At 39.5% G+C, this 15,714-nt stretch overlaps 1 protein-coding gene across 2 annotated transcripts in view; it reads right to left on the bottom strand.

The window, feature by feature from the left end:
• Positions 1 to 347: 347 nt before the first annotated feature.
• The window catches only part of ATP6V1H (ATPase H+ transporting V1 subunit H), an 89,265-nt gene continuing 73,898 nt past the window's right edge, over positions 348 to 15,714 (bottom strand). For both annotated transcript variants that reach the window (XM_048840665.2, XM_048840666.2), the window contains one exon: positions 348 to 731. In XM_048840665.2, the coding sequence (XP_048696622.1) occupies positions 671 to 731 (61 nt within the window). In that variant the 3' untranslated portion in view covers positions 348 to 670. The remainder of the gene's footprint in view (positions 732 to 15,714) is intronic.

Here is a 15,714-nt window from a genome sequence, read left to right as displayed (position 1 = left end):
CACTTCCTGCTTTATGTCTTGCCAGATCAGCGCCGCTCCCCTCTCCCTTTTTTTTTTTTTTTTTTTTTTTTTTTAAGACTAGTTTCTGAATGTTTCATCTTCGGAAAGCAAAGCCCTTTACTGAAAAAACAAAATCATGTTTACTTTTTATTTACAAAAATGGTAATATTGTTTTAAATAAGACTTTATTGAAACTGATCAGCAATGTTTTCCAGATTACTGAATTTCAAACAGCACAATGCCTTAGAAGACAATTTTATTAATTACTCTGTACATAGAAACAGGAATTTATTCTTGTTTTCAGAAATGGACAATAACACTGAAAGAAAATATCAAGGGAGTCAAGATAGTGTCCTGGAATGAATATCCTTTAATAAGGTTCTTGTTATGAGACAACAATAAATACATAAAACAAAGGCAGTATATATCAGCCACGTTTCTTCAGAAGCGTTCATAATATAGCAGGATGTCAACTGGCAGATTAGTCAGAAGTAGTTGAACAAACGCTAACTTTTACTAGGTGACAGCAACAGAGGAAAACAGGAAAGAAATCAACACATTAGCAGGAGACAAATATTCCAACCAAGAATGTATGCTTATTATCAATTTAAGATATATATACTCCAGCTGTACCCAGGAAGGAAGAGTTGCAACACACAGTTTGAAATGTTTAACTTCGTGCCGTGACTGTTGGAGGTTGTTCTGACTGTAACTGCTTCCCAAGATACTCCCTGAAAGACACAACATAAGAAAGGTTGTGAAAGATTCTCCTGAAGAATGTCTCAAGCAGAGTGAAGAGAGGGAAACAATGCTCTTATATTTAAACCTTTTCATAGAAGAACAGTGACTAGCTATGTTGGATGCTCAACTTGAGAGCATCTTAAATGGCCAGAGCTTCATTTTCAGAGGGCGGTTGCTCTGCAACTCTTGAAGTTCAGGTGAGAGGTTTCAATTTGAGCATCTCCCCCCACCACACCCCGAAAAAGTAATCCAAAGTCACTAGTCACTTTTGAAAATCTTGACCAGTGTTCTAGCTCATCCATAACTACTGTAACTTTGTTGAGTGATAACAGTCACACGTGCTGCTGGTAAAATATTTAAAGGATTATTCATCCTATAGTGTACATGTATAACTCCTGATAATGTTAGTATGCACACAGACAGTACAGACTTCTCAGTTAGCAAAACCTCATACAAATTACAGATGGAAAAGATTTATAAGATCCAATCAGGTTCATTCCCTACCTCTCCTGTATTAAGAGTGCTTTCTCCAGGCCAGCGTAAAAATGTATTCAATTTTTTTTCTTTTTAAACAAACACACCAGTCCGATCTAATCATGGAACTAAATTAACACCCAGAATCTTAAGCGTTCCGAAGATTTTTTGAATCTTTGGTAGATTCCATCTTTCACACAAATCTGTTATGAAATTCCTCTATCAAATTAATCAATTTTCAAAGTAGTTTTCAGGTCATCACTGCAATGCAATGCCAATAAACGACACAAAAAAGATGAGTGTAAATTGCATAAAAATGACACCAACGGCCTAATCCTTCAAGGCGGCTGCTGAGCGCTCTCATGTCCCATTGGTCTTCATGGGAAATTGAGGGAGCTCCGTACCTCACAGGATCTGGTCCTCAGAAAGAGTGTGGGAAGAAAGTAGAGGAGTATCATTTCCCCCATTTATGGCACAGTTACTATGACACTGTCATTTTTGCATTTGAATTTTGGCTACAGGAGCACAATAGTCTACATTAGTTAGACAAAGGCACCTAGCCACAGCAAGCCACCTTGGGAAAAGACACTAAACCAAGTTCATCTGACTCGTTTCAGATTGCAAGTTTACCTGCAGTATTTCAGATCCCCATTGACAGCCCATTTTATTACCTACCTCTCTGGCCTAACTTCACAAGTGCTGAAGAAAAATGGTTTTCAAAATCTTCAAAAATGAAGTTCAAAAGGGAACAAGTCAGAAACTTGCATTTTTCAATATTACAAGACATCCTGTTAAATGTGAGCATGAAAACCTTACGTAACTGTCTTATAGTATGGTTCTTCTGTTTAAGTGCCACAAAATCTCCAAAAGGAAGAACAGTGACCAATCTCCTACACCCCATGTTATGAATAAAATTCAGTTTAATTCTAGCATCTTATTAGAGAGAAGGATATTCAGCTTCACATGCCTTCATTTTCTATAGCACAGATAAACCTCAGCACCAACGCTGCATTCCAGTCATAACAGAGTACTTTCCCATATCCAAAGTGTCCACAAAAATGTAATTTTAAGTGTTGCACTCCGCTAGCAGTAAAAACTTAATCTTTAATATAACTTGAATGCTTTAAAATGTAGCACCCTATGTTCCTGCATATTAACTTTCCGACGTAGTCAAATGGTTACAAGTATGTATTAAAAAAAAGCACTTAGAACCTGAGGAAACAATTGTCAAGTGTTGCCATGGAATCATAGTACTATAGACAGATACCAGCCCTAAGACCTGCTAATGATACGTAACTCCCCTCCTCAAGATACTAACCGCGCTGGTCCTGGGAATGAAATTAACCAGAGCCTCTGGTGGTATAGGGGTGTGCGCCACATGGCTCTACATTGCCATGCTGTTGAACAAGAAGAAATCCTTTCTTCTGCAGAGACTTGGAATAAGACAAGCAACTCGCGTTGTCCCTGGAGTGCAGGAGTATTGATTCTCCTCTGACCTACTCCTTAGGTCTGGTTGGAATGGCATTTACAGGCTCTGGAAGGAGCTGCACCAGGCTACAGGACAGTGGGCTAATGATGCTGGTAGGTTAAACTGCATAGAAGTTTATTGGTTAAACAAACTTTCTCTCAATATGCAAGTTTCATGTGATAACTGTTCACTGCTGCTAAGAGGAGAGATGGGATTATCGGGTTATTCTGAGAGGCCTTATACATTTAATCAGTTCTTCTCCTCACCCCCTCCCCACAGGATTATTAAAGCAGCACTTTTAATAGAGAGTATAGTCAGGTACTAATTTTTAATGTACACGTTAAAGGACAATGCAATGAATAGGTTTTATGTGATGGCACTTAAGCATGTTCGGAGATAAATAGCAACCGTGAATAGTTATGACTGTCTTCACAAGCACAGGAAGAGATTATTGCTATGCTTTACTAACTTCTGCAAATTAGAGGCTCGAGTTAGGCAGCAAACTGTTTCAGATAGTTTAGTGTGACTCTTTCAAATCAACATTTTAGACATGCTGCCTGCCCTACGTAATTAATGCTGTGTTGAAGCAAGCAAGCAAGCACTCAATACACAGTATTGCTGGAGTTCTGGATGAGGGGAGGGGGCAGGGAAAAAGGCTAGTAAAATGGAGAATCACCAAGCCTTTTCCAGGGAGGGGGGGGGACGGGGGGGGACCCACTTACACAGCCTATGTAGAGAGCTATGAACAAAATACCTGCTCCGCTGGCAAAATACAGTCTCAGTCAATAGATTTCTGGTGAGGAGAACTGCCTTCCCTATGGACTAGGGCGATCTGTCACAGGTTCAGGGTAACAGCACCTGTAAAATCCCTGTATGGTCCACTCCAGGAGTGCCCAGTCAGGTGTCAGATCTCCAGACATCACCTGTCTCTGGGCAAGGACCACTGTCCCACTCCCTTCTGACTGGGGAGTTTTAAGGAAGCACAGTCCCTGGCCTTACACTATGATCTCCCTGGCAAGTCAGTCTGCCTACAGGCCAGCACCTGAGCTGTGCTTTCGCTCAGAGGACAATGAATGTTTTTACAGGGACCACACAGCTCTCTCAGCAAAGTACACTTATTTTAAGGACAAAAAAAAGCAGAGAGAAAACATGTGAAAACCAATAAAAGTTCCTATCAGCATGCTAGAGCCTTGCCAGAGGAGGTCACCTAACAGTATTATGGGGCCCTAGTAAGCCAAAATCTTTCTAACCCTTCCTCAAGGGTTGGGACACCCCTTAGCAGTTACCGTTCATTTGCTGAATCAAAATGAAGGCCTGTATCAGTTCAAGCTCAGGTTCTTAAACCAAAAGCCATTTCTCTGTTGAAGTCTCTGGAAAACCCAGTTTGGGCCCAGTATATACAAACATCCTAGGGGGTGATGCATCTCTGGAGTTGTTTACAGTCCCCAAGGTAATCACTCCACACACTTCACACTTTTTAGTTCCTGGAGGTGCTGTGGTAACCCTCCACCATGGAAAACACAATCATACATAAACCATTCATAAATTTGATACAACGATCTCCAAAGATACTGCATGGGATTACAATATCTGTCATACTATGTATGACCATATACAATACCACCAAGTAAATCATGTCACAGGACTATAGTGATGGAAATATTTTCTCACACAGGGAAAATACAAATAGGTGGCAAGCCAAAATGTTTAGTGATATCACCTACAAAAAGGATCCTGCAATGTTTCCTTTCACTATTTAAAGGGTGGGTGGGGAGGATGAATTCCTGCAAGCCAGCGCTCTGATATCATGGAATGCATCTGCATGAAGTGCTTCACCGACTAGCAGAAAATGTAAGGCAGCAAGGTGTGCTAGCGAGCACTCATGGTAGGTTGAACTCCTGAGAGGCCTACAACCTTCCAAATAGCTGCTTTAATAGAGTTTTCTTACAATGTTGCAATTTCAGTGCCTAGCCCACAATGGACTTGTAAAGCCAAGCACTTTATATGGTTAGTAGTCTAACTAGCTCTATAACAGCACTGGTGATAACCCTAGAAGTTGACATTAGATTTACAATACAACGGCCCAGCTAGGGTCCAAGTGTTGCAATTTGAGATTGGGAGACTGATTAACTGAGGCAAAATCCATCTACCTTTGAGTATAGTGTAACCACCAGTCCTCACATTAAATACTTTAACAGATGTGTTCGAGCAGACCTGAAGAAAAGTTGTGTGTAAGCTCGACACTTGTGTGTCTCACCAACAGAAGTTGGTCCAGTAAAAGATATTACCTCATCCACCTTGTCTGTCTCCTGATTCGGACATCTGATTTTAATTCAGCTAAAAGTAATTAGAGAATTATGCACTAGCAATTTTTTTTCTCTTTCAGGCTAAGCCTTATTTCTAGAATAAAAATGGATAGGTTTCTGGGAGATATCCAAAAGCTGATACTTTCTCCAAGGAGTTCAGAAAATTAAATATACATTTCTGTCGCATCTTCTGTATGTTCTAATATGTTCCTCCTTTTGGTACTGTCATTTTCATTTAATGTTTTCACTTCGGGGGTTGTGGGGGTATCAAGCTGAATCTAGAGTTTAGGTAGATTCTTTGTTGCGGTAATGGCAGTAAATGTTTTATGGCGATTTGATGAAGAAGTCATGGTCCTGATCCAGTGCTCACTTAATTCAATGGGAGTATTTCCACTGAATTTCTTGGGTGCTGTATCAGGAACTATTTATGTGAAAATTTGAGCTACTGGCCTTTTGCTTGTGAAGTTGCACAGTGTCGGCAGCAAATAACCCAAGACAGACAACAGCCTTGTAACTTTAAAACAAACAACTGAATCCCAACTTCATTGTGTTTAACTCTGAATCAGGAGTTGGATTCCAGAGGCTGAGGGGAAAAGATGGTAGTGAGTTTAATAGGGTAGGCTTAGGTTTTTAAACCTAAAAACACCAAACCCTTATATTCTCATGCCCACTTCAGTCAGTTTTGTCTCTCCATAAGGAATCAGAAAGATAATTTCAGTCCTGATGCTGTGTAAGCTTTTGGTTGGTCGGGCTTTTTTCCCCCGCATATACTTTGTGTCTAAATGTCAATGTGTTGACTTTAAAGATTATCAGTGTAGAGCTTTTTCAAATAGTATCCAAAAGACACTCAAGTATGAAGATTTTTGACACAGACGTAATGGGTAATTCATTTTAGTAGACTGGAGTCTTTGTTAGAGTAAAAGGCACAGTGGTTTCTTTTGACAGAAAGCACTAAGATATTTTGATGTTTTTGTACTTGATTGTGTGTCTACCGAGTAAATCCAATCCAAAGTTTGATCTTTCTAGAGAAGTAAGAGTATGAATTTGAAAAGTTGGTTCAAACGCAACTCTTCACGTTCTGAACAAATAAAGTCTGATCCCAGGAATACACAACACAACTAACTACAAAAGATAAGTAACCACTAGGTGACCTTTAAAAAGGTAAGAAATCAGAAAAGATTAACAGGAAGAACATTTTGAAGGTTATTACTGGATATATGTCAGTTCATTTGACTCATCCTACTAATCTAAAAACTTGTAGCTAGTTACAATGCGAGACTAATTTTATTAAATGTACTCAAAAATATAACATATATATAGCAGTGGTTATGTCACCAGTTTAACTACATCAAACAATCTCTAGAAAGCCGATAAGGGTTGCATTGCCAAAGGACAATTCCGTGGTCATAAATGAATCTCCAGAATGTTCTGAATAACAGTCATCAGCTGCAGCAAAGTAAAGTTAGAAAAACAGAGTTCATTAAAGTAGGAAAGAAAAAACAAGCTCAGATCAATTACAGCTACTCTAGATGTCTCAGACACTTTTCTTGGCCATGGGAACATAATGTTTATGCAACAATATGTGCTTAGACACTATCCCATTGAATAAACACCTTATTGCACACATTGCAATTTACAAAGTCAGGCAATATAATATAACACCACTGTTATTAAATGGGGATATCAGAAAAAGGAAGAGATATCTTTGCTTGAGCCCCAAGACTGAAAGGAAGAATGGACCAGCAGTTAGGACACAAGTCTGCCAGTTGAAAGAGCCAGGTTCCATGCCATGCTCTGCCACAGGCCTCCTGTATGACCCTGGGCAAGTCACTCAGGATATGTCTACACTGAGTATATCCACACTGTAATCGGGAGGTGTGATTGCAGCATGAGTAGACATACTCAAGCTAGCTTCGATCCAATAGCAATGAAGTTGCAGCAACACAGGAGGCTGCATGGGCTAGTCCTGCCCACCCAAGACCTGCGTTGCCACAGCATCACTGATACTGTTACTCAAGCTAGTATCTGCAATCACACCTCCTGACTGCAGCGTAGACTTATCCTTATTAGTCTGTGCCTCAATTCCCCATGACACCTCAGAGTTATTTGCAAGGAAAAATACACTAAGGCATTTGAGTACCTAAGATAAATACGACTGACAAACAAAAGTGGCAGTGAATCTTTGCAACAGAAACAAAACAAGAATGCACTTACAATTACATGATGTATCCTAAAAGATACAAAGATACAGATGAGCCTGGACTGAGTTATTAAAAAACCAAACACACACCAAACAAGACTGAATTGTTAATTGTAACACTACTTATACCATTTTGCACCTTTGAAGTAAGTGACTACCAAGAAACAGGATGTATATCACCATATTTTATGTACACAAGAAGAAACATAGTGGTGGATGGTTGATTAAATGGGATGCATGCCAGAGCAAAGAGGACAAAACTCTAGGTCAAAAGTTACTTGTTCCTATGCACTTTAAGTATTAAATTAACATTTGTCTTTGGCTGAACCCAATATCATTAAGCAGACAATCTACAGATTAATAATGAGTGATTTAAAAAAATCATTGGTGGTATAGATTGTGTTCTTTATCACTTTGTAACATGCAAATTATTGGGTTCAGCATGCAGCTTGCTTTTTATAACACTATAATACAAGCTATTAACTACATAGTGGGAAACCTCACTTTTTATTAATAATTTTCCTTCAAGGACACATTGTCTAAGGTAGTCTTTTCTTCTATAGATATGTTTTATGACACTTTTAAAATTAGATTTTCAACAAAAAGCTCCACAAATTAGGTTTTGATCTAACCACATACCTGTTTAGTAAGAACACAGCAATATCAGCACAAGTCATTTTTCACTTGTTTCTATAATGTATTGTGACTGCTAAAGTTTATAAATACTTTAAGGATAAAGTCTCAGCCAGTATTCATCTAAACTGATTCATGTGTTCCAGTAATTTAAAAATTCAACTTTAAACTTCATTTAAATCAGGCAACTTAGTTTACATTTGTGCTTTACAGATCAAGAAGCCTTTATTTATCATGTTGAATAGAACGGAAAATACTTTCAACATTTAAAAGCTTTAAAGTTTATACAGATGGCAGAATAATTCACGAAGGTTGAAATAAATTAGGTCTGACTGACAATTTTAATCAGACCTCTTAACATCAAGGAAAGCTTTAATTTAAAGTGCCACTTATCAGAAGTGAAATTTCATCAGAAAAACGCTACTTTGCTGTCAGCCAGCAAATGACTTTTTTCAATTACTGTGCGTGGAGCTCTAAAATGAGACATTAATTTGAAAAGTAAAAATGTAACACTCAACATGATATGGAACACACACTGCAAATGAGGAATGCAAATTAGACCTCCAAAAACATGAAAAATGTGTTGTACAAGAGGTTTAGGTTTCAAGAAAGAAAATATGATCATGCACCATGAAATCCAGGGGAACACATGCAGAATACAAATTCCAGCTACCCAAATAAATGGAATGCAGCTGTGTAAAATACACATTTATGTCCAAACAAGAAAATGGAGACCTTAAGCATTAGTTAGTGGGGAGCAAGTGTCCTTGTAATCAATTATTTCTTTGCTTAATTTGTCACCTTCTATTTAGATGTATGCTTTTTAAACAAATTTTATTAATTTTATCAAAGATAGCTATTGATCATTTTGAATTTTTCAATTAGAAAAACACTGTTAACTACACATTTTATGTTTTTTAATACTGAGAAATATGACAGCGTTCAAGATGAAAATTGTGTGAAGCTGGCTAAATCAATATAGTTAAATTTTTCTTAATATGTAGGTTGCATTATTCTTCATTGAAGCACCATTTACTAGAATTAAGCCTATAGTTTCTGGCAGCTTTACATGATTAAGCTGTTCACTATCACAAACAGATGCAAGCCAGCATGTGGGATAATTTCTAGATGGCTGGCTAACAACATAAGATCCTGCAGTTCATATTACAAAGAGCAAGCAAGATAGAGAAATATCTTTGGTGGGTGGGATTTGAAGGACAAAGTTCATAATGGGGTCTGTAAGAGTAGTGACTAAAATACAGTATAATGCCATTAACTCTACAAAACAGCAGTTTATAATGTAGCATATTGTAAATTCTAGGAATGGAGTTTCAGGTCTATCCATATTTCTATGAATAATTTCTAAGAAAATTAATGGAGCCAAACCTCCGATACATGTAACAATACTGATACTGTACTTCCAGTTTGTCACTGGTACTTGACTGACTCCCATCACTTAACAGTCCCCCATAAGTCCCCCTTCACCATATTCATTTATTCCCCACTGATCCTGCAGCATTGCTGCTGATGTACCTTCAGTGAACTGGAAGCACAGCACCACCACGAGCTGGGGTGGGATTCCCTTGCTCGTGTACACTCCTTCATGCTAGCGCCTAAGGATAAACAGCAGTGTAGCCACAGCAGCACAGGTAGTGGCAAGCGGAGACTCGGCAGAGGTGTGCAGAGTACATACCCACCTGTTTCTGGAGGGTATGTATTCTGTGTGACTCAGCCATGCTTCCACTACCGCAGCTACACTGCTGTTTATACTCCTGCTAGCTTGATGAGGGCTAGCATGAGTATGTGTACGCCAGCAGGGGAAATCACACACCTAGTTCATAGTGTAAACACAGCCTGAGTTGTGTGCTTTAAATCTCAGTCTGCCTCAAGCTGCTTTGGGGGGTTGGAGCCCACAAGTGAGTGGGGTCCTGGGAACATCATGGACTGCCCAGAGGTCACTGATGCAGTTCAGCATTAAGGCAGGGAGGAGGTCATTGCTGAAAGGTAAACAGAGCAGGTACAGAGCAGGTTGGTGGCCGTTAGCTTGGTAAACTAGTATAGTTACCTAAAGACAGGACCAGATTTAGGGGCAGGCGACCCAGGTGACCACCTGGGGTGCTGGGATTGGGGGGTGCCAAGCTCAGCGTGCTCTTTTTGTAGATAGCAACAAAAGGGAAAATGTTTGAAGTAAAATGTTTCAGGTATTCCGGATGTAGATTCATTTTTCACTAACCTTCTAGAATGTTCTGGACCTTTGTAGAATCTTGTGGCACCTTCCTGACTTTCTGAGAACTACATATTCCTTGAACCTCCTAGAATGTTGTCAGCCATGCCCTTGCAGGTGTATGGCATGAATAAATACATATTTATGGATCCTAGCATGCAAATTTATCGTATTATATGACAGAGATCAATCATGCATGCAAACTGTGCGAAGTCGTGAAATGGTCTAAAATGCAATAAAAAATAAGATATTCAAAAGTTTAACAAATGGGGAAGGGGGGACCCCACTAAAGATGCTCCTTGACTAGGACGCCATTTGGTCTAGGGGTGGCCCTGCCTAAAGATATTGTGAACTCAGCCACTGACTTAACCTAACAGAAGGAACAAAACAAATATGCATTTCCAAAAGGTTCGACAGTACTATGGATCAGTATGTCTAAGGAGAAGCCAAGAATGTTTGACATCTACACGTATATTGTCAGCTTATTTGCCAAACAGCTGACAGCGTGTAGGACCATATTACTTCCCCTATGGACAGTATGAAGGTGAGTGTCTTCATGAAGAAAACTAAGGGAGCCATTTCCACTTTCTACAGAGGCGAGGGGGGTTTTCCACCCTCCACTTATCTCTTTGGGGCATATGAAGAAAAAAAGTAAGCAGAGCTAGGAGGCTAACTGAGCTTGCACAATTCACCCACCCTCAGAACTAGACTAGCTTCCAGGAAAATTCAGAGAGTTAATGCTACCTCAAGAAACACCAGCTGTTGTGTGCTCTGTGATTCCTTTCTGCAGAGCCAAAGAGCACAGATGGGAACACTGCATGCTGGCTGCCCAGATGGGAAGTGATGGAAAATTCTTTTACAGAGCAACCTGACATTTGCGGGATAGGGTGCTGTGATTCCAGAGAATCCCTGGTCTCTCCTACTTTTTTGAAGCTTAGGCCATCAGCCTGCCCACTGTGAGTTATGGCAGAGAATGTGCCAACTCCACAGTGACAATGAAGTCTCTGATCTGGGTGTGTGTTTGATCCCTTCTGCACACTTGAGCAGAAGGCAAGCATTTGAGTTGTAACGTGGCTAAGACATTTCATTGTGGGTGACTGATGGGAATATGGAACATGTATTCCAAGCATAACATTTAGAACAGAGTCTTCATTCCATTCAAGGAACAGGATGACAGTAATAGCTTGATAAGTTCATTAATGTGAAGCTACTTTCACAGATTCCAAGACCAGAAGGGACCTGGGTAACCTCCTGTATGACACAGACCCATAGAACAGGCCCAAAATAATTCCTAGAGCACATTTTAGAAAAAACACCCAATTTTGATTTAAAAATTGCAATTAATGGAGAATCCATCACAAACCTTGGTAAATTGTTCCAGTGGTTACTTACCCTCACAGTTAAAAATGTACGCCTTATTTCCACTCTGAAAATGTCTAGCTTCAACTTCCAGCCATTGGATCATGTTATGTATCTTTCTCTGCCAGATTGAAAAGCCCAAATCAAGTATTTGTTCCCCATGTAGGTACTTATAGACTAATCAAGTATCAGAGGGGTAGTTTTGTTAGTCTGGATCCACAAAAACAATAAATGCCCAAATAAATCTGTTAGTCTTTAAAGTGCCACCAGCCTCCTTGTTGTTTTTATAGACTACTCAAGTCACCCCTTAATCATCTCTTTCTTAAGCTAAATAGATTGAGCTCCTTGAGTCTATCACTATAAGGCATGTTTTCTAAACCTTTAATTATTCTCATGGCTCTTCTCTGAACCCTCTCCAATTTATCAACATCTTTCTTGAATTGTGGACACCAGAATTGGATACAGTATTCCAGCACATAGTGTTCTATTCCTACTCGAGAGATTCCCTTTTTATGCATCCAAGGATTGCATTAGTCTTTTTAGCCACAGCATCACACTGAGAGCTCATGTTCAACTGATTATCCACCATAAGCCCCAGTTCTTTTTCCACAGTCAGAGCTCCCATCCCATAAGTATGGCTTAGATTCTTTGTTCCCAGATGTTCACATTTAGCCATATTAAAACACATGGTTGACTTGTGCTCAGTTTACCAAGCAATCTGGATCGCTCTGAGTCAGTGACTTGTATTCTTCACTATTTACCACTCCCCACAATTTCTGGGTCACCTGCAAAACTTTAACACTGATGATTTTATTCTCTCTTTCAGGTCATTGATAAAAATATTAAATACCATAGGACCCCAAATACATCCCTGGGGGATCCCACTACAAATGCTTGATGATGATTCCCCACTTACAATTACATTGAGACCTTTTAGTTAGCCAGTTTTTAGTCCATTTAATGTGTGCCATGTCGATTTTATATCATTCTAGTTTGTTTTATTTAATCAAAAAGTCATGGGGTACCAACTCAAAGACCTTAGAGAAGTCTAAGCATATTACCGTCAACACTATTGCCTTTATCAGCCAAACTTCTAATCTCATCAAAAAGCATGATAGGATCTATTTTCCATAAACCCATGTTGATGAGCATTAACTATATTACCCTCCTTAAATTCTGGTGTTTAATCAAGTCCCACATCAGCTGCTCCATTATCTTGCCAGGATCCACGTCAGACTGACAAGCCTATAATTACCTGGGTCATCCCATTTACCCTCTTAAATATTGGAACATTAGCTTTCTTCCAGTCTTCTGGAACTTCCCAGTGTTCCAAGACATACTGAAAGTCAGCACTAACATCCAAGCAAGCTCCTCAGCCTGATCTTTTAAAGTTATTGGATGCAAGTCATCAGGACCTGCTGATCTAAAAATGTCACACTTCAGTACCTGCTGTTTAATACTCTCCCAAGATACTAGAGGAATAGCAAGTGTCATCATATATGCCGTGACCAAATACAGAAGAGAAATATTTATTGGGCATTTCTGCCTTTTCTGCTTTATTAATAATTCTACCATCTCCATACAGTAACGGATAATACCATTGTCAAGGTTCTTTTTCTCCTTAATACATTTTTTAAAAACCCCTACTTATAGTCCTTAACTCTGATGGCCATATATTTCTCCTTGTGTCCTTGCTTCCTTCATTAATTTTCTACATTTCCTAGCTTCTGATCTATATTCATTACTATCAACTTCCCTTTTCTTCCATTTGTTAGGACATGCAAGATAATTTTCTTCTGGGTTATCATTACTCTTGAACAGGTAATGCCAGTCCCAGTCCCACTCCATCCATCCTAAATAGGTTATAAGCAGTGATTTTAACATTCCAGTCATGCGAATCATGGTTTCATACCAACTATAGCTAATTTTTGCTCATAAATGAGCAATTACAGTTCCTCTTGTTTGTTACCAGGCTCCCAGCATTGGTGTAGGGGCAATTAAAGAATTTCTCCTCTTCATGTCCTTCGGATCCTCAACTAATTTTGTTCTCAACATTTAAATCTTGTGCTAAATGAGTGATCTTATCTTCACTCTTTTTACCCTTCCCTTTTTGTTATTAGTTTAATGCTCTCCTGACTTTAGCCAGCCTGTTCCCAAACAGATTAGTTCCCCTTCTACTGAGGCAGAGACCATCCAAACTGTAAAGCTCCCTCCTCCCAGGGAAAGTGAACTAATGTTCCACAAAAACCAAAACTCTGCACCCTACACCACTTACCTAGTCAGCAGTACATTTCCAGATTCTTCTGCCTTCTTTTACTCATGGGACAAGAAGGCTCTCCAAGAAAATCACGTGGACATTCTTCTTCTTCAGCATGCTTCCGCGTTCCCTGAAGTAATCTATTATCTGTGAGATATCCTGTGATGCAGTGTCATTAATGTCGATATGAACCATCGCCAATGGATCCTTGTCCATCAACTTCAGAAGCCTATCCAATTTCAGAGCAACTTCTTGTGTCATGGCTCCAGACAAAGAGCACACCATCCTGTTGTCCACCTCTCCCTTGCAGAATGTTTTCAACTCTTCTGAATATTGAATCCCTAATAAGGATCATCTGTCTTCCTTGGATGATTGGGGAACTCTTTGTCGGCAAGCTGGATTTTCTTACATCCACAGGTGTGTCCCACACGTCTCTCTATTCCTTTGGATTAAGAAACGTATCTTCCACAGTTTCCACATCAAATACCTGGTATTGATTGGAAACTTTTAGCAGTGCAAAATTCTTCCTGATCCTCTTCTCTCTGGTGGCCACAGCCTGCCTATCCTCATCTATCTCTAGCCACGTAGAATGCAACTGTGACCTCTTGCCTCTGATGGTTACCAACTGCCAAGCCTCTTTTCTTACCTCCTCTCTCTCTCAGACTGTTTGTCTGTAGTCTCCTTATAGTTCATAGATGTTAAAGTATGGTATTATGCCTTGAAGTACAGGAAAGACACGCTGTTGCATCCAGCAAACAAATGAACATGTTTACTGGTTCTTTTTGAGCTAGTATCTGAAAATTGCTGTAATTTAGGAAGTTAATGCTCTGATTTTTCTTTTTTAAAATACAAGTCTACATCATAAAAATACTGCTGCAACTGACAGATTCCTGTGCTAAACCTTGGCCTTATTAAATGGACAGAGTATCCTGCCAGAACACAGGCACAGAAATTGGCAGAGAGAGATGGTCCCTCTCTAGAACATAGTTAAGGCACAGAGTGAAAGGGCAGTATGAAAAAATATGCACTGTCACTTCCAGTGCTATACTTTTTTCCTGAGGACAGCCGACTTCCATTTCCAATACTGTGAGCCTGGCATCTTTCACAAACACTAATTCACTTTCAAAAAAGTCAGCTCGTCCTTGCTTTCATCTGTCATTTTACACACATTAAATGATGCTAAGATTAGAATTCTAAAGAAATAACTTGGCTATCTGCTCCACCACTGCACGATTCTTTTAAAATGCAAATTCAACTCAAAACTATTTCACTAACATGAATTGTCTGAAAAATGACAACGTGTAGCCACTTCTGACCACGACTAACTTTTGTCTTTCTTTAACTAAAACACCTGTGAGTTTTCCTTTGCTTCCCTTAAAATCCTTTAGTAACCAAAATCTAACCAAGTTGTAAATAAGCTATTCAAATTGTTTAGGAATTAACTGAATTTGAAGAGCGATTATTTAGAAGCTTTATACAGTAATACAGCTTTGTTTTAAGCAGGAAGTCAACTCCTACCATACCTCTCCCTCATTAAAATTCCTTCTTCAGTGATAGTAACCTGTCCTACCAGATCACCTAAAGTACAGTCAGAACCTTGTGACACTCGGGTAGGTAACTCACTCAAGTAATTCCAAAAAGCATTTCACCTATTACTCTGATTTACTAGCCTTCTGTATACTGGACATTTTGTAAGCATTGCCTGTTAAACCCAGTGGGGGGGAGGGGGGGGGGAAGATAGCTCAGTGGTTTGAGCATTGGCCTGCTAAACCCAGGGTTGTGAGTTCAATCCTTGAGGTGGCCATTTAGAGATCTGGGGCAAAAATTGGGGATTGGTCCTGCCTTTGAGCAGGGGGTTGGACTAGATGACCTCCTGAGGTCCCTCCCAACCCTGATATTCTATGATTCATTAGCATCAAGCTTCAGCCCAGGGCTGCAAAGCTCTTTCCTGTCGCAACGTCCCAAGATTTGAAAGGGGACCAGACTGGTGCTGTCATGCAGAGATCACAAATCAGATTAAAGAAATTTAACCGGAGTCTGTGGTCTAAATGA

The sequence above is a fragment of the Caretta caretta genome, chromosome 2 (genome assembly GCF_965140235.1).
Source record: "Caretta caretta isolate rCarCar2 chromosome 2, rCarCar1.hap1, whole genome shotgun sequence".
Lineage (NCBI taxonomy): Eukaryota > Metazoa > Chordata > Testudines > Cheloniidae > Caretta > Caretta caretta.
This window is presented reverse-complemented; position numbering and strand designations above follow the sequence as displayed.